Source organism: Gadus morhua, chromosome 4 (genome assembly GCF_902167405.1).
Source record: "Gadus morhua chromosome 4, gadMor3.0, whole genome shotgun sequence".
NCBI classification, from domain to species: Eukaryota; Metazoa; Chordata; class Actinopteri; order Gadiformes; family Gadidae; genus Gadus; species Gadus morhua.
Window position 1 is genome coordinate 29374253 of NC_044051.1, and position 20580 is coordinate 29394832.

A 20580-nucleotide genomic window follows, 5' to 3' on the forward strand; every position below is an offset into this window, starting at 1 on the left:
CACACCCACACACACACACACACACACACACACACACACACACACACACACACACACACAAATTCACTTAGGATGGCTTATGGTTGTCTACCAGATGTAAACATGTAACCCTCCGGCTATTGGCGACGCTAGCCAGAGGGGCATAGAACAACACCATACACATAAACATTGCCTGAAACACTAAACACTAACACTAACACTAACACACTAAAAGAGAGGAAGAGGCATGCCATTAAAACGCTTCACACTACACCTAGCAGGCTCGCACTCTAGCCGACCCATAAGGAGAGGAGAACGTAGACCCCTATATTAAAATACACAGCATAGCAATAAGTCATTGATATAACAACACCAACCGGAAGTGCTGTCATAAACACCCCACCACCCCCCCTCCCCCCAACCGGAAGTTGATATTTTCATAAACATGCCCAAGTGGTGGTAAGTATTAACTACTGAGAGGTAGCGAGAGATGTAGGTAGCTGGAGAGAGGTAGGTAGGTAGATGGAGAGAGGTAAGTAGAGAGACTGAGGTGGGTAGGTAGAGAGAGGGAGAGAGGTAGGTAGGTAGAGGGAGAGAGGTAGGTAGGTAGAGAGAGAGAGGTAGGTAGGTAGAGAGAGAGGTAGGTAGGTAGAGAGAGAGAGGTAGGTAGCTGGAGAAAGAGGTAGGTAGCTGGAGAGAGAGGTAGGTAGGTGGAGAGAGAGAGGTAGGTATGTAGAGGGAGAGAGGTAGGTAGGTAGCTAGAGAGAGGTAGGTAGGTAGAGAGAGGTAGGTAGGTAGAGAGAGGTAGGTAGCTAGAGAGGTAGGTAGCTAGAGAGGTAGGTAGCTAGAGAGGTAGGTAGAGAGAGAGGTAGGTAGAGAGAGGTAGGTAGCTAGAGAGGTAGGTAGCTAGAGAGGTAGGTAGCTAGAGAGGTAGGTAGCTAGAGAGGTAGGTAGAGAGAGGTAGGTAGAGAGGTAGGTAGCTAGAGAGGTAGGTAGCTAGAGAGGTAGGTAGAGAGAGAGGTAGGTAGAGAGAGGTAGGTAGGTAGAGAGAGGTAGGTAGCTAGAGAGGTAGGTAGCTAGAGAGGTAGGTAGCTAGAGAGGTAGGTAGAGAGAGAGGTAGGTAGAGAGAGAGGTAGGTAGAGAGCGGTAGGTAGAGAGAGAGGTAGGTAGAGAGAGGTAGGTAGAGAGAGAGGTAGGTAGGTAGAGAGAGGTAGGTAGAGAGCGGTAGGTAGAGAGAGAGGTAGGTAGAGAGGGGTAGGTAGAGAGAGAGGTAGGTAGGTAGAGAGAGGTAGGTAGCTAGAGAGAGGTAGGTAGGTAGAGGTAGGTAGGTAGAGAGAGAGAGAGAGAGAGAGAGAGAGAGAGAGAGGTAGGTAGCTGGAGAGAGAGGTAGGTAGGGAGAGAGAGGTAGGTAGGGAGAGAGGTAGGTAGGTAGCGAGAGAGAGAGAGAGAGAGAGAGAGAGAGAGAGAGAGAGAGAGGTAGGTAGAGAGAGGTAGGTAGGTAGAGAGAGGTAGGTAGGTAGGTAGAGAGAGGTAGGTAGGTAGCTAAAGAGAGAGGTAGCAGGAGAGAGAGAGAAGGATAGAGGTAGCAGGAGATGGAGATAGGAGAGCGAAAGAGAGAGATTTCTAAACTATTTGTATTCAGTGGGCGTCCATCAACCTTATCTTTGTTTACGGTACATTTTGAAAACGGCGCATGACATTTCTTTTGAGAGGTGAAGGCCCAATCTCATTCCTTTGCTACATAGAAAATCTCAACCCTAACCCTCGCTGTTGCGCGTTCACGCGCCGTGGAGCAACGTCCCAATACCACTTTAAGGTAGCTTGAGGGGTAAGGGGGAGGGCTAACATCCCCTCAAAATTGAGATTTTCCATGGGCACCCTCAAAGCGCTTCAGTTCTGACTTGCTCCCACAATACCTTGCGAGAAAACGGAAAATCAAGAAATATCCTAGACAAGATGGAGGGCGAAAAGATGCGACAGGACAAGTGTTTTCTCTGTAATTAACTAGTAATTATTTTATTAATTATACTCTGCAGCCCGGCCGCGGGCTTCGAAGCCCGGCCGTGGACTCTCGGAAGATCGCGAAAGTCCGCGGCCGACTTTCGCGGAAGATCGCGAGGCCGACTTTCGCGGGCCGCCCGACCCCGGTTCTCGGCCGGCCGTCGACCGGGCTCTGCAGCCCGGCCATCGACCGGGCTGCAGACCGGGCTGCATATCATGTCGTATGATATCCAGATCTTCCATGTTCTAGTGACTCCAGGTTAAAAATAAGATTTATACTAATATATTATATTATATTAAGTCCGCGGCCGACTTTCGCAGAAGATCGCGAGGCCGACTTCCGCGGGCCGCCCGACCCCGGTTCTCGGCCGGCAGCCCGGCCGTCGACCGGGCTCTGCAGCCCGGCCGTCGACCGGGCTCTGCAGACCGGGCTGCATATCATGTCGTATGATATCCAGATCTTCCATGTTCTAGTGACTCCAGGTTAAAAATAAGATTTATACTAATATATTATATTATATTAGTAATATTATATAAGTAATATTATATATACTAATATATTATATTAGTAATATTCTATAAGTATTATTATATATACTAATATATTATATTATCTTAGTAATATTACATGGTTAATCAATGTATTTTTTGGCAGTACTATATTGTGTACATAGCTATTATATATTGTACATAACATATGGCCATATCAACCAGTTCTGGCATATAATTCCTAATTCCTTCTTATTCGTTTTCTTTCAGGACTTCGTTGAGTCCACTGCCACCAGCCCCCCCCCCACCTCTCCCTCATGCTCCTCCACCCCAGGCACCTCTTCCACCACCCCAGACACCCCTTCCAAGAGGAGAGTGCCAGGGAGCAGGCGAGGCATGAGGAGAGCGAGGCAAAGTTGGCGGAATGGTTGAGAAGATGTGATTCTCCACCATTCTCTCAAAAGCTGAGAGAGAGAGTGTGTGTGTGTGTGTGTATTTTTAGGTGTGCGTGTGTGTGTATTTTTAGATGCGTGTGTGTGTATTTTTAGATGTGTGGTTCAGTGTTTCTTATTTAAATAAAGTGTTTCTTCTAAAGTGTTCTTGTTCATAACCGATTATTATCTAAGGGTGCACTACGCATTATCTAAGGGTGCGCTACGGTACATATGCTAATGAGCCGACACGCGGTCACGCACGGCTACGCAACCTGAGCTGGATGACGTATAGTCAATGCGACGACCACGGACATAATAAAGGCGACGAGCCTTCTTTCCCATTGAACGGTAAACATCGCGTCAAGCAGTTCAACTGTTGGTGTGTTCTCTGTGTTGTTGTCCATTGTTGTTAAAACTCTGGCGGCAGACTTTATTATGGTCCATGCAGCGGACGCTTGGTGATGACGTGTTACGACGTGATGACGTATGTACAAGAGCCTTCCGTGGCCAGGCCACAGCTGCGACAGCCAACGGCCACGGCCAGATGGCCTAGTGTGAGTGCAGGCCAGAGAACAATGGGGCCATTTGAGCACGGTTAGGTGTGAAAACGGCCAACGGCCACGGCCAGATGGCCTAGTGTGAGTGCACCCTAATACCACCTTTAACATGTAGCTAAGTGACATTCAAAATAAAGGTATATTACGAGGGACAAATAGCATTAATTATTTTTATTTTTTTTAATACTTTATTTAAACATGCCAATTACAAAATATAAATACCATTTCAGGTTAAACATCTTTACAATGGGTCTTGCTCGTTGCCCGAGACAATGGCAGACAGTCTGTCTCTGTCTCTGTAACATTACCAGGGGTCTGGTTATCTGCTAGGGGGCACGGGGAGGCCATGATCACGTCACAGGGTAGGGTTGTCCCATTTGGTAGGGGATCGGTTAGGGGTAGCAATGAGGGGTAGCAATGAGGGGTAGCAATGAGGGTTAGGGTTGAGACAGTGAGCAAAGAAACGGGATTGGGCCGAAGTATCCACTTCAGGTGTGAAGTTGAAACTTTGTTCGATTTTCACTTGATTCAGATGTGAAGTTCATACTTTGTCACATTTTCACTTGTTTTGAGGTGAAGTTGAGCTAATTACTGAGTGTGTTCCTTAAAGTGTCAGTTTGTGTGGGATAATCGCCCATAAATATCCCTCTTTGTTGCGTTTTGTTGCAAAAAAATAATACAATGAAACTTTTGGTCAGTGACTGCCAAAATCTCTGGTGTAAAGGATGGTCATTCTTTTGAGAAAAATCCTGAGCAAGGATTCATCATTCAAATCAACTTATACATTAAGTAATCTTGATTGGGCTTTATTTTCAATCGGTTAATAAATGTAAGTACAACTCACTAGTATATCAGTTAAATCAACTTGTACATATAAGTAATCTTGATTGGGCTTTATTTTCAATCAGTTAATAAATGTAAGTACAACTCACTAGTATATCAGTTAAATCAACTTGTACATATAAGTAATCTTGATTGGGCTTTATTTTCAATCAGTTAATAAATGTAAGTACAACTCAATAGTATATCAGTTAAATCAACTTATACATTTAAGTAATCTTGATTGCGGTTTACATTCAATCAGTTCATAAAAGTACAACTCACTAGTTTTGTAGTTACATCAACAAAAAAATGTATGTTACTTATAATGCTATTTAAGTTTAATCAACTATTGAATTGATGTAGTATGGACTCAAGGTTAAGTTATGTCACCTAACGGTTTCAAGGAATATGGACTGAAGATGGAGTTGAGTCAAATAGCAATATCTATTTATGTAAACTTATTGTCTTAGTTGTCTTGACATACAATTTCAAGGCAGTAAGTTGAACCAACAAGTTCGGGTTTACAGTGTGTATCACCTTCATTACGCCGTAAAAAACGCCGTCAAAAGTAGAAAAACTGTATGGCAAGCCATTCCCGCCAGAAAACGGCATCATTTAGTCGCGTATCACCTTCATTACGCCGTAAAATGTAGAAAAACAGCGTATTTTGCCGTCATGCGCAAAAAAACGCCGCTTTTTACGCCTGAATTAAGCCTTTCTAGAGCGCGCATAAAAAGCGCAGTTTTGAACATCAAACCGCGAAAAGAATATGCCGCGTTTGTGCACATCACAATGGCGTAAAATACGGCGGCTCTCTAGTATGCTAATAATCTCCGCCCATCTTTTCTCTCAGCCAATGCATTTGAAGTGTTTGCGCCCAATCGCTGAACAAGACAAGCAGACCAAATCAGTTCAGCACAGATCTCCTCTCATTTGGCATTCGTTGTAGCGTCATATAGATATATATATATGAGATGTCAAGCGATTAAAATATTTAATCGTGATTAATCGCATTAATGTCATAGTTAACTCTAATTAATCGCGATTAATCGCAAATTATTTTTCTATGCTAAATATCCCTTGATTTTTTTGTCCCATAATTCTTCTCATTTTAATTCTCTTATCAACATGGTGAAGTGCATGGGCTTGCCTTGTGCAAATGATTTTTTATTGATAACAACATTGGCATATACACTGATCAAAACAGGACGATACAAAAAAAGAGCCTATAGTGCAATTAAACGACTGCTTTGAACAAATGTCATTTGAACATAGCAGTCAGGCTACTGCTTCTTTGTTTTGAGCCAAAAAAAAAAGAAAAAAAAAAAGTTTTTATAAAATAATTGCGTTAATCGCGCGATAAAAAATTTAACGCCCTTAAATTTGGTTCGCGTTAACGCCGTTAATAACGCGTTTAACTGACAGCTCTAATATATATATTAGTAAATGCAGTTACAACGTTGTGATAACCGTGGTCTAATCGATAGAGACGCTTGCTCTGTAGGCAAGAGGTTGTCGGATCAAATCCATTTATTGTCAGATTTGTGCATTTGTCAAATGGTCACGCTTTTATGATCACGATGCTTTTTAGTCCGCAAGCCAGACCTCCTGTGTTATAAGTTCCAAATTCAGTGCCTTTTTAGTCAGCCAGCCAGATCAAGGGGCCTCATCCTTTACGAAAAGAAAGGAGATAATGCCGTCCCACAATTCCTCAAGGCAGCTAATGAGGGTTTGGGTTAGCACACTAGGGTTCTTTTACAATAACATTTAAAAATACTGACGTATATTATATTCCATTTCTGCAGTCTCTTCCTTTTTATTTAGCTGACACTTTAGTCCAAAACGACTGACGTATAATTGCTATCAACAATGAAGATGTGATTCAAAGAGTGCAAGAATCATTGGAGTACGGAAACCTTAAGTAAGGAAACCTTAAGTGCTACAATACAGAAACAGGGTTTCTTAATATTTTCATGTGCCAAGAGGCAGAGTGAACCAATGCGTTTTCGATCTCTGATGTCAGCGGGAAGCTCGTTCCACCGTTGTGGAGCCGGGACAGTAAACCATTGAGTTTTTGTTCAGCATAGTGGACGGGGTGGGGCATATGGTTTGACCTTGTCCTGGATGTAAGATTGAAGAGAGCCGCGGCACGATAGGCGAGTACCAGTGACTTGCCCCAGATCCAAGCGAACACCGGTACTCGTGCAGGGGGCGGAGGAGTGGTGTATTGTGGGAGATCTTTGGTAGGTTGAACAGCAACTGGATGAGCTGCTGAGGAAAAATACCTTATTGATGCAAACCAGCCAGAAGGGATCGGCAGTACTGGAGATGCGGGATGAGATGAGTCTGGACCAGATCCTGTGTCACCTTCTGGGTTAGGAACGGCCGTATCCTCCTGATGTCGTAAGCATGGATCTGCAAGAGTGGGGGTCACAGTGGTATCGAACACGCAGCCCTAACAAATAATACAATGTCACCTGCCACCACACATAATCTAATTCACAACCACAGTCAAACCGCAATACTAAATAGGACTTAAGTCGTTCAATAAGAACAAACGATAATATTAATATTATTCCATTAACTGCAACAAATGTGTTTTTTGTATTCTCATGTTACTTTCAGTGGAAAACATCTACGAACTGGCGTTCAATTTTTTATTAGCATGGTTTAATTTGTCTTTGATGGGCGACTGATTAAGTTCAATAAAAGCAGGGATTCCTCATTACAAGTGTAATGGACCGTGTTAATCCTCAAATGAGCAGTTCTCTGTAAAAAAAATAACCATTAAAAAAAGCTTCTTAATACCTCCTACTCAAACTAACAACTGCAAATTAAATACTGAGTCTCAGAGATCAGGGTCGAGAGGGGGTTGGAAGTTTGTTCCCACTTGTCAAAAGGCAAAGAGCGTAGACAAGATGCTGCGGTGGACAGTCAATCTGAGATTTGACACAACACAACACTGAACACAACACTGAATATGACCTTACAATGACACTGAAAGAAAACGCATAACCACAGCTTAAATGAATGGCGACTCTGTAAGTGGAACTCAATATCATTTCTGTTTACGATTTTGAGTAGAAAAGTGCATTTATTAGTTTTTTCGGCAAATTGGCACCTCTTTACAGCCTCAAATCAGAACACATAGAATATATTAATATCCATCTTAAATCACACCACCGCGTGTCACTGCTAAAGTGGTACTTTGGAAATATATCACCGTCTCACAACTTGTTAGTTGAATTGTCTAATAATACCTGGCAAGGGGGGGGGGGGGGGGGGAAAGGCAGGAAGTCCACTCAGATGACACAAACCAAAGAGCAAAGTGTGTCGAGTTGTCCTTTGTTCTTGATTCAGCAGCATCTAAAGGAAAAAAAAGTCGCTGTGTAAGTCTTGAAATCCCGAAAGGAGAGAAGAAAGTAATGTGTGTTGTTTTTTTACCAGAACAAACAATGGAAGAAAAAGGGAAGTCCAGCAAAACGTTGGTTAAAAATAAAACCGTTAGTTCTATGTGACGGATCCTTCCAGTCTTTTCTCCATGGAAGGGCGCGGCTAACAGGGAGAGGGCAGGGCCAGAGGGTATGCCAGTCCAGGATTGACCAATGAGAAACCAGAAACGGCGAGGGGGCGGTACCGGGTTCCGAACTAAGGCGTCGTCAGGCCTCGGAACACGCAGGCTTTCCCGAAATACAACGCAGACTTTGACCTTCAACAAGCGGGCGTCTCCGTTCCACGAGAGAAAGGCAATTCTTTTTTGACCATTCAGCTGGTGTTGTATTTGGTTCATACTGAAAGGAATAAAAGGAACCGATAAAGCCTTCGTACCCATGTGCCTTCGAGCACTGTCGAGCAGTTTAAAACTGGTTGCCACGGGAGCGTTTGTCTGTTTACCTTTTCCTTGAATGTGTCCGTTTGAACTGAGGTATACCTTGGTTGAAGGAGGTTTATGGTTTGAATGGTCTTTATGCTTGAAAACAATGGACCACTACCCCCCCGTTTTACCCACCCGCTCCCGAAACACAGACAGACACACATAACAACCCCCCACCTCGCTCACCCCCCCTTGAGATAAGCTTGATTACCATGACAACTGGGTCCATAATACATTATGTACAGCAGCATTAAACACTAGAAAACATTCAAGAGCCATCGTCTGTTGGCAGATCAGTAGCGGTGGTGTCTTCGGTTTCTCCAGAGTACATCCACCCCACCTCTCACGGAGGTCGCGCATGATTGTTTTTTTGTTGTTTTGTTCACTTATTGTCAAACATTATTGTTTTTCATTCATCCCTACCGCCAAAGTATGCAGGGGTCGTCACTAGGAATCTATCGCAGGACTCCCGGAAGACTTGGTTAAAGAACTCCCTGTGTGTGTGTGTGTGTGTGTGTGTGTGTGTGTGTGTGTGTGTGTGTGTGTGTGTGTGTGTGTTTGTGTGTGTGTGTGTGTGTATAAAAATGAACACTCGTTCGGTCAAACATAAGAGAATAGTGACGGTCGTCCAGGAAAAAAGAAACGCTGATAATCCAGACGTACGCCATCGAGGGAACGCTCCTCAATGGTCTAGCACCTCAATGGTCCAGCTCCTCGGGGCGCTCCGATCCAAACGGGACGGATCGGAAGACCGGCTATCGGGGTGTGAGGGAGGAGTCGGGGGTGGAGCCTTAAGGCCGGGTGCTGGGGACGGAGCCCCGGAGGTGTTACCTGAAACAAGGCGTTAGTGACCGGGACTAAAAGCAAAAGAGGGGGCTGTGCACCGCCGCACACCCAGCAGGGTCGGCCTCACAAGCAGCACCTCTGGGTCGTGTCTGAGTCAAATGCTGGACTCTTTGGGAACGGTGTCCAGGTTGGTCACCATGGCGACCACAGGCAGGATGTCCTCCAGGCCACCGGACGCGGCCACGCGCCGCATCTGGCCCACGCGCTCCTCCACGCAGCCTGCCGAGAGACGCGCCTCCGACTCGTGGTCCCAGCAGTCCTCGATAGTCTCACACAGCAAGGCCAGGCCCTGGAGAGACCAGCACACACTGGTTATGATACTGTAGAGAGACCAGCACACACTGGTTATAACACTGTAGAGACCAGCACACACTGGTTATGATACTGTAGAGAGACCAGCACACATTGGTTATAGTACTGTTGAGGAACCAGCACACACTGGTTATAATACTGTAGAGTAACCGGCATACACTGGTTATAATAACTGTAGAGAGACCAGCACACACTGGTCTCTCTACAGACCCCGGAGTATGGACCCCAGTGTGTCTCGCTGACCAGACCCTCAAACCCAGGTGTGTGGACCCCAGAGTGGGTACTGACCGGCCCCTCAGAGGCCCAAGTGTGTGGACCCCAGCGTGTGTACCCAAGCGTGTGGACCCCTCAGAAGCCCCAGTGTGTGGCCCCAGCGTGTGGACCCAAGCATGTGGATCCCTCAGAGGCCCCAGTGTGTGGACCCCGGTGTGTGGACCCCAGCGTGTGTCGCTGACCGGCCCCTCAGACCCAGTATGTGGACCCCAGCATGGGTCGCTGAGGTGCAGGGGGGGCCTCACCGGGTGCTTGTGCCAGCAGTCCAGCAGAAGGGGGCGGAGCTTCTTGTGCACCACCACCTCCTGGATGTCCTCCAGTGACGGCTGCTGGCCCACCTCCTCCTCAAAGGGCAGCATGTACTGGTCCACCGGACCTGCAGCGCCCACACACACACGCACACACACACACACACACTTAAAGGTAAACATGGGTGTAAGCCTATCGCACTGCTGCCTTCCTTAGACAATATTTACAAGTACCATCTATTCTAGACTCACCTCAAGCAACGTAATCAATTAAACATACAAACATGAATAAATGCCATCAGTACCCTCATCAGAAGTATTAGCTACCTGGCCTTATGTTATCCACCTGGATAACATGATCATCATTAACCTATAATGAGGGTAAGATGGCTGATTTGTTGTATTATTTGTGAGTAGCAGCTACGTTCTCAAGCTTTGTGTGTGTGTGTGTGTATGTGTGTGTGTGTGTGTGTGTGTGTGTGTGTGTGTGTGGGTTAATATGGTGTAGACGGACAATTGACCTGACTTCTCACCTGGGCTCCCCGGACCTAACGCCTGATTTCCACCGGGGGCGTACGCCCTGCGAAATGGCTGCGAACTGCCCTACGTCAATCCCCACCGGGCGCATAACAGCAGCGTAGCGCTGCCTTGCGAGCCAGCCGTATTCACGCGAGATCAAGAGAATACGCGATGATCCTAAACCTAATGTACTCGCCTTCCACTCCCAAAACTACTGCAAATAAATGCCAAATATTGCCCATGTAGCCTACGGTTAAACATGATTTTATAGCATTAAAACGTATTCACTAAAAAAGTTACACATTTTTTGTTGATAGTCGAAAAACGACTAAACAGCTTCTACTGAGTATTAGAATGTTTTTTAATGCTTCATTTAATTTTTTTTTTTAAATAATCCTAAAAACTGTTCTGCCCAAAACCTTTGATAAAGTGAGTTAATGTGTTTCATCATTTGTATGAATAAGTTTGAAGCAACATATGGATTGTAAGTGTTGCTGTATTGAACTTCCTTCTGAAATCGAAATAGTCAATGTCACCTTTTAATGTTGCTTGTGCAAAAGTTAATGCTTGAGTTCTTTATCAACGTGCAACATGGATGCTGTGTTTGTGTATAGTCAGCTGACTTTTTTATGGTTTATATGGACAGTGGTATGTAAGAACAATTTGTATCAGATGCTTTTGAAACCATAAGTCTGTATAATATTATGAGTGTGTGTGTGTGTGTGTCCAGCAGTGCACCCCACCCAGATGTGACTTGGGAGGACCAAAGAGTTTACAGGGTCCTGCATCCAGCTCAGTATATTATGAGTGTATGCGTGTTGAGCAGTGTAGCCCACCCAGATGTGACTTGGGAGGATCTTAGTGTTTACAGGGTCCTGCCGTTAGGTGGAGTGCAGAATGACCACACAATCAATACTTGGATCACCTTCACATTTGATCTGTACGTTAGTTTAATGTATATGGTACGTTTCTCAGTTACACATGAAAATGAGGACCAAGTCTCTACAAAGTGGATTACAAGACATGATCTCATTTAAAAGGAAGCACAGCAAATCTAAGAACTATAAAGACATGACATCACTTAGAGAAAAAGCCTTGAGGTGGAGTGTATATTCTAGCAGGTGGGTTGGCAGTAGATAAACAATGGGATAATCAATACCGAACTCATAAGTCAACCATAAGATAGAAGACTGTAGTTTTTGTCTACAGACTGTAGTCGTTTGACCTGTAAAGTGACTGTAGAGCAGTTCCAGAGGGGATTTGTTTCTCACAAAACATTCATGGAAACACAGCCATGATGCCTTTCACATGATGTTACAGAGGGAACATCCTGTCCTCAAGATGGTCGTTTTTCCTCTTTTATAGGGTCTTGATGAGGAAGTGCCTCAGAAGGGTTCTGAGACCACATATTCCTCATCCCTAAATGAAGATATTTTTTTTTTTTTTTTTTTTTTTTATACTTTATTGTAGGATCATGAGTTATTTTTACATTGACATCTTCCTACAAACATTTTTTTTTTTTTTTTTTTTATATATATATATTTATTTAAATGTAAACAATATAAATAAATAGATAAGTAACAAAATAAAATAAAAAAAATAGGTAAAAAAATAGAAAAAATAAATAAATAAACAAAACAAATCAATACTACATATAAAAAAAAGATAATAATAATAATAATAATAATAAGATAATAATAAAATAAAAACACATACAGTATATATATATACAAGTCAACTCTTCCAGCTCTTCACGACTATCTTCAGAATATTAATAATAATAGTTTAATTATAATCCATATATGTTAACCATTTATTACATCGTTTCAAAAACTCAATTTCTAGATTTCTAGTTATATAGGTTATTCTTTCCATTTCTAAAATATTATTTATATTTGACTTCCAGTTTTTAAAAGATGGTGGAGTAGGTTTTAGCCAGTTCCTTGTTATTTGTTTCATTGCTGCTATCCTAAGTATCCTAAATAAGTATTTGTCTCTTTCTGATATGAGTTCATCCGGTGTTACACCTAGAATGAAACATTTTGGTTCAGGTACCTGGTTAATTTGGAAAATATTCGAAATAGAATTTGTAATCAGTTTCCAGAAGGTATTTAGTGATGGGCAAAAGTAGAAAACATGTGAATGGTCTGCATTATTTTCCCCACAGTTTCTCCAACACTCTGATGAGTTTGATGTCTTAAACTTTGATTGTATTTTTGGTGTGATAAAGAATCTTGTGTATATTTTCCATGCATACTCCCTCCAAAACCTAGAGTTTGTTGTTTTATGTATTGTTCCATAAATGTTTTCCCAGTCCTCTTCTTTTAACTGTCCCTCTAATTCTAAGTTCCACTTCAATGCCACAGTGTCTTGTGTTTCATTGTTTTCTTGTAGTATTTTATATATTTTAGAAAGTGTATTCTTGATGTCAATATTATAGTTTTTAATCATAAATTGTACTAAGGGATGCTGCTCATGAGTGCCTGCTCTTTTTTGAAAGGTTTTTATATAGTTTCTAAGTTGTAAATATTTGTAGAAATTTGACTGGACTAGATCATATTTCTTTAAAATAACATCAAAGGGATTTACTTCATACTTAGTTATTATTTGTGAATATATTTGTAGTCCTTTTAAGGACCAGACTTTTAAGACATTGTCCATTTTGTTTGGTTTGAAATCTGGATCCCATGCCATTTCTCTAAGATAGAATAATTCCTTATTTATATCATGTTTTTTACAAATTTGTTTCCAAGTACATAAAGTATTGTTAATCCATCTATTGTATCCTTTCAGTTGCGTCATATCTTTTCTATCAATGAATGGTAATGTTTTTATTGAAAATGGAGTTTGTTCCTTTTCTATCGGAAGCCACTTTGCTTTAATATTATCATTAGTCCATTTCATTATGTTATTTATTTGTGTGGCATGAAAATAGGTTTGGAGGTCTGGAAGTGCTAGTCCACCATGTTCTTTCGATTTTATTAATGTTTTGAATTTGACCCTTTTCCTTTTGTTATTCCAGATAAAATTAGTTATTATGCCATTCCATCTTTTAAAACTTTGAGAAGGAATTAATGTTGGCAGGTTCTGAAAAAGGAAAAGGAATTGTGGAAGTACCATCATTTTAATTGTGTCTACTCTACTAAAAAGAGAGTTCGGTATAGTTTTCCACCTGTTCAGATCCTGTTTGATTTTGTTCTCTAGATTCTGATAATTAACTTCGTGAACTTTACTTAAATCTTTATGGATTATTATTCCTAAATATTTCAGTTTATCTTGGTTCCACTTAAATCTGAGGTTTCCTTTAGAGTAATCTGTCAATTGTTTACCAATGCATATAGACTCACATTTATTTTCATTAATTTTGTATCCTGAATGGTCACTGTATTCTTTTATTGTTTCCATTAGTTCTGGGAGTGAGTGTTCAGGGGAAGTAAGATATACAATAATGTCATCTGCATACAATGCTAATTGACATTAGCATTGTATTGCACTATAGGGCAAGACATTCTTGCCCTATAGTTAATCCCTTTATGTTGTCTGGTTGCCTGATTGCTTCAGCAAGAGGTTCCATACACATAGCAAATATCAGCGCTGACATTGGGTCCCCTTGTCTAGTTCCCTTATGAATTTGAAAGCGTCTTGATAGGGTGCCATTGACTCTCACTTGAGCAACTGGGTTTTTGTATATTAATTCTAACCATGAGATGAACTTGCTGTGAAATCCAAATGCTTTTGCTGTTTTGAAAATATATGGCCACAGTACTCTATCAAAAGCTTTTTCCGCATCTAGTGTTAATAGTAGTAAATCCTTATTATATTTTTGGGAAAAGTCAATTATGTCGAGAGTACGTCTTACATTGTCAGATAGGAATCTATTACAGATGAAACCAGTTTGGTCACTATCAATTAAGTCTGGCAGGATAAAATGAAGATATTGAAGAGGTAAGTCTTCATGAAAGAATGCTTTTCTTTAACATTTTGCAACATGACTTAATATCTTACCAAAGTATAAAGTGAGGTTCAAATCAACGTTTCCCCTTTGTCTTCGTCTACCATAGTTTATTTTTTTATTATTAAAGGGCCAAATATCCTCTAGTGGTACATTCCCAGTATCTTTGTATTTATTGTTTCTTAGGTTTAGCTGCTACAGATGGTGACTAAAAATAACCAGACCCTTGATTTTGTGAACGACGCGATTAAGGGAAGTCCAGTGCTTCCACTTCACAAGGTTGAAAAGGTATATTAGGTTGAAAAATGTATTGGACTTTGTGGTGAGGTTTTGACCACTTTCTAGTTTTAAAGAATATTTTTATTTAAGCTTAATTTAGGTAAACAGAATAATGGGGGTCCTTTTTGGCTAGTTCACTGGCTATTTGTGGCAAACATGTCTGCCACAAGAAGACTTGCTTTCTGAGTATTTTCTGTGGTTGGTCTGGCATTGACATTACCATATATGTATGGGATAAGCCATATATTTTTTTAAATACACACCACAATGGCAACTTATTCCATTTCAGGTCTTCTAACATTCCTGCTCTACATGCATAGGCTATTTATATTGAAGACGTTTCAATCATGTTTAGATCTTTTTGTATTTTTGTTATCTTGACCTGGTGGACAAAGCTTAGATATGCATGTGGTTTGTGTGTGTTAATTATTTTTATACAATTCATGATTGCAGCATTTTGCCAAATATCATACATACACAAGTACAGCATAGTATGTTTAATCCTGTCTTCTGTTTTTAGGACTTTTCTTATTAGTCAAATGACAACATTCATTCTTGGAAAGCTGACTTGACTTGCCAGATTTGTAACTTTCTGGTTTAAACAAAACCAACAAATAGATGCATAACACTGATAATTTTGAACCCGTTTGCTCTTATAATGTATTATAGATTACTACTGAGAATACCCAGAATCAGTTCAACCATCCAAGTGAAATGGATCCTTTTTACAGTGAAAAAGTCAATCGGATCTCATGTTGATATTGGATTTTATGGATTCCCTCTTCAGACTTAGTAGATACAAACATGTCAATGTGAAATATCTAGTTGCTCAATCTCTGGCACAAATCTAACCATAAAATATTTCCAACAGTGTCAAAAACATCACCTGGTGTGCACTACCATGTCATCCTTGGACAAGTGTGTTCAGTGTGTGGGACCCATTACCTCCTTCAATTGGATTGGTTATCAATGCACAGGTGAGATATTTAGTAAATTGGTTTCCAAGTAGTGGCAGTAGGTGGATATAGTAGACGCTGTGTTCTAATGTTTGATTAATAACTTTATGAAGAAAGCATGAAAAATGTAGCTCTATACACAGCATTGGCTATCATACCAACCATTTTCACCTTTTTACATAGAGCAAAAATGTGACATGATGATTAATTGGACACTGATGCCTCACTTTATCGGTGGGAGATTGATTGCCGAGTATGGCATATCGTTCAGATTACTTAAAGATATTTTATTTTGCCTCATTGACACGGACATCTGTGTTGGTGTCATGAGGTTGAGGATTATCTGAATCAATCTTTGTATTCCACTTTGATGTGAATGAACATTAATCAAGTATCTTTTAAATAGTAAAAAAAACAAGCTTTTTGTGTATCCTAGATCACTTCAGTGCTATGAATGGAGAACTACTTAAATAAACCTGCAATGTTAAAATGTATGATTCTTGTTTGTGTGTGTGTTAAGTTTGTTTAGGGGTCTGGCATAAATTCTTCCTCAGACAAAATACAAAAGACCCATCACAGGTGAGTATCCACTTAAGGTTTGTTGAACTCTTAAACTGTCTCTTAGTGTCCAGCACATAATATAATTAGCTTTCTCCCCATTTCAGGAGCATTTTTCTGGAGATGAACTGCTTTCAGATCAGGACAACGATCCAGAATCTGAAATTGGATATATTGGTAGGTAACTTCACCTCTGAGTCACCTCACTACTGGTTGTTTCTGTTGACAAGATCAACAGAAATGTTTTTTTCTTTTTTTATGTGTTTAGCAGAAGTAGTGCCATTATAGTCCTCCACAGTGAGTGAGCCTGCCCCTCTCTCTGAAGGTATGCCAAGTTTGAATACAAAGCACCATTAGTGCTTTAAAAGTGCCATGTCCACTGACACCTCGGCCAGTCAAGGCAGCATCCCAAAGCCTCCGGTCTCCAGGATGGAGGGAGATGTTGGGTTGCCGGGTCTAAAACATGATCCTCATTGAATTAATCCCTTTTCAAGCAGTGTTGATTATCAGCTTATGATGTTAGATTGTTCAGCAAGCAAGCAAACAGATCCGAAGGGTTAGGGTTGGCGGATGAAAAGATAAAGGACATAACAGATAGACTATACAGTGTGTTAAAAAGGAGAACATGGTGTACAAAACTAAATATATAGAAGAAAAAAGTTTGTACGTTCCTTTCATGCTCAGTTGCTATACTGTTTATCTAATGTGGATGTAAATGTAGCTACCGTATTTTTGGACTATAAACCACGCCTTTTTTCCCATTTTTAGATTCTGCGGCTTATATAACGGTGCGGCTTATCTATGCATTTTTACAGCTAACGGCCACTCGGAAGATTTGTATTCAAAGCTTAAATCAGTATTCGGAGCTTCGTTGTTTTCTTTCACGTACGTGACGTTACCAGAGCGAGGGATACAAACTATAAGCGTCAGCGACACCAAGCAGAGAAGCGAGAGAGGTGGAGGAAGAATAGATATCTTGTTTCCCTTTACTTTATAACACAACATTAGCGGGATCTCGGGAGGAAAAGTAATACTCGACGAAATGCTAACCTTAGCTTAGTTGTTTGTTTACGTTCGCTGCACAGCGCCGCGCCAATCAACTGTGACTGGCTTGCTGCAGAGCGTGAGCGTCTTGGGAATACCCAGACAATATAATGGATATAATATGGACACATAAGACAATCAATATTCGGTATTTGTTTTGGATTAATTGTACAAATTCCCTGAAAAGATGCACGTTCCAGGATGAATTGAAAAGCTCCCGTAAGGGCTGAGATGGCAGAGGACAGCTGATTTGGAACGGAACAACAGCTGTTCGCTTTCACAGGGAAAAACTAAGGAACTTCAACCTACTTGGGCCTACTAATTAACGTTCAAAAGCTATTCAATCTTCAACAAAATATGCAGATACTGTCAAAATCGGTTCCAAGGAGTATATAGGAATTATTAATGTTGTTTTTGATGGTGTTTTTTTCTGGAACGAGTATTCGAAGAACATTCGCTCGGAAAAACCAACGAGTATTCGAAGCCTGAAAAATGGCATTCGGGCCAGTCCTAATGGTAATTAAACATTAAAACACCTGTGGCTTATAGTCCAGTGCGGCTTATATATGTACACATCATTCAATTTAGCTGCTGCGGCTTATATTCCGGTGCGCCTTATAGTGCGGAAAATACGGTACATTTAAACTGACCGAACAGCAAAGAGGTTGTCAACCATTTTGTAAAAGTGTGTAATTCAAGTGAGCAATCAACCGAAAACCTTATATAAAATAATATATTATATATTATTTATATAATATTATGTTATAAATAATTGTCATCACAGAAACTGGTAAACAATTTCTTCTTGTCATTCTGTGGCAATGGTTGAAATCAAAACGAAAACTAAATATGTTGGCCAGTTTGTGTGATCTATTTTCTACTTTGCATATTTTCCAGGAAAAGATTCTGGCAGAGAACATGGGTCCAGAAGAGCTAAAAAGAAAGTGTGGTCCAAGGTTAAGGTGGCTGCAGTAATGCAGCCACCGATAAAGATCCGATACGTAAAGGAAAACCGGCTTCAAAAAATGAGTGCAGTCACTGTAAGCAGGTAGAAGGTCCTGCATTGACACACAGAACAGTCCAGAATATAAGGGACTTTGTGAGAACCGCGGAATAGCTGCAAAGAGGCAGGCTCCTAAACCAACAGAAAACGATCAGTGATCTTTTATTGATGTTTGATAAAAATGTTATTCTAGCAGGAAAGCTAAAAAAAAGTTGTGGCCCGTGTTATCTGACAAGATGTTTGGGGGTTAGAATCACTGTTTAATTGTATGTTTATTTATTTAAGATAAGAGGTAGCAGAGAGAGGGGTCATGTTTCCCGAAGCTCCGCCAGGCATTGGAAAAAACTACTTAATTCATCGTTCAGATCTACTTCATTTTATTTTATTTCATGATAATAATACTTAACAATATATAGTTTGTTTCCGTCGTCCTCCATCGCTCGATTCAACAATACATTTTGACACATTTTATGACTCCCGGATCAGACCGCAGAAAAAGCCATGGACTTTTCTATTGCCAACATGCCTCTGTACTCGGATATCTCAGGCACGGAGACTGGGAAATGCACAGACTGCACCAAACTGCGACAGGCAGTGGCTTTATTTGAAACGAGACAAGCAGCATTAGAAAAATGCAAAGCATTCCTCCAGGATACAGTACCGATGGGTGAGTTTGCTGAGCTAACTCAGACAAATACACAGCAAGATGATCAAAGCTACACTGTATCCTTCCCGAAGCTGGACAAGAGAGAGACAGTTCCAGCTGCGTCTCACTGGCACAGATTCGGAGCAAAGCCAAAATAACATACCAAAGTGAATCAACAAGTTCACTCAACGCCAAATGCTAAGCTACCCAAAGCTAAAGTTGCATGTATCAGCCGGATTAGCCCGTCACTGAAGTTAACCCTGCCGCTGAAGAACCGGTTCCTGCCACTTCAAGAGTCCACGAACGCGCCTGCCACCCATGCACCCTTGAGCCCCGAGATGTGTCCGGACAAACAGTGCGGACAGAGACCGACCATGAACCCGTCGCCAGAGAGGCGAGCTGTGCATACATCGGCCACCCGTGCACCCCTGAGCCCCGAAATGTGTCCGGACGGACGGTGCGGACAGAGACGGAACAAGAACCAGTCGCCATGGAGGCGAGCTGCGCATGCGTCGGCCACCCGTGCACCCCTGAGCCCCGAAATGTGTCCGGACGGACAGTGCGGACAGAGATGGAACAAGAACCAGTCGCCACGGAGGCGAGCTGCGCATGCGTCTGCCACCGCCACCTCAAGCCAACAAGGGCCCATCTCACAGAAAGCAGATGAACCAGACACACTGATAATAGGAGACTCAACCATCAAGGATATAACCGGTGAGAAGATCAAAACATGCTACTTCCCAGATGTGATGGTTAGTGATATCAACCGGAAACTAGCCTATATATTGGAAAACCCCACAATCTCACAGATTATTGTGCATGCAGGACTTAATGATATTCGAAGAGAACAGTCAGAACTTCTGAAGAGGGATTACGCTGATCTATTGGATACACTGGACAAAATACACATCAAGTCATTCATCAGTGGACCCATACCAGCAGTTGACAGGGGAATAAACAGATTCAGTCGTCTACTTGCACTGAATACATGGCTTTCCAGAGTCTGCAATGTAAGAGGAAGGGGCTTTATTGACAATTTCAACTTGTTCTGGGGGCGCAAATATGTTTTCAGAGCAGATGGCCTACACCCAAACAGGCTCAAAACTGTTAAGGGACAAACTTCTCTTCTCGCTCTCCCACAAATCTCCAAGGTCTGGCGCACAGGCCACAGTCAGAGCACAGGTTGAAAATAAGCTAGACTACAACCTTCCCGACACATCTACTCTGCCACTATCTGACACACAGATAGCAGACAGACCACAGACCTTGAAGAGAGACAACAGCCTGCCCGACACCATGGACACCGTGCCTTCCCCCATCGCTGATGCTGGCTTGGCGAGGAACGGCCACCCCCCTCCACTGCATTCCCCCATCGACGATGACCTCCAGCCTCCTCTCTCCCATAGCCACAACAACAACTCCAGCTCCACTGTCTCCTCCCTTTGAGATTTCCAGCTGAATTTAAGAAACTGGAATATTTTGGCATCAAACTTGCATCTGTGTCAATGATGGCATCGCCGCGTCATGGCCACAGGCTGATAACACCCAAGCGGAGGGAGCCCCAGCCCCCCCCCCCCCCGTACTGATAGTAGTCCTGAGTATTACTGAGACAAAAAAGGGTTCAGCCGTAGACACAGTATAAAGGAAGCTTTGCATAATCTGCTGAACCCAAGGTTGCCAACGTGAAACATGGCAACTTTTGCATTCCTGCTGTAACCACTAAGAGAGTAAATAAAGGGAAACTTATACACAATGCTAACCTCACAAATCTCATACCTATTGCCTCCA

General features: G+C 42.0%; 1 protein-coding gene across 2 annotated transcripts in view; it reads right to left on the minus strand.

The window, feature by feature from the left end:
* Positions 1-6925: 6925 nt before the first annotated feature.
* Positions 6926-20580, minus strand: part of LOC115541940 (activin receptor type-2A) — an 80944-nt gene continuing 67289 nt past the window's right edge. For both annotated transcript variants that reach the window (XM_030353891.1, XM_030353893.1), the window contains 2 exons: positions 9833-9963; positions 6926-9291 (listed from right to left, as the gene is read on the minus strand). In XM_030353891.1, the coding sequence (XP_030209751.1) occupies positions 9097-9291; positions 9833-9963 (326 nt within the window). In that variant the 3' untranslated portion in view covers positions 6926-9096. The remainder of the gene's footprint in view (positions 9292-9832; positions 9964-20580) is intronic.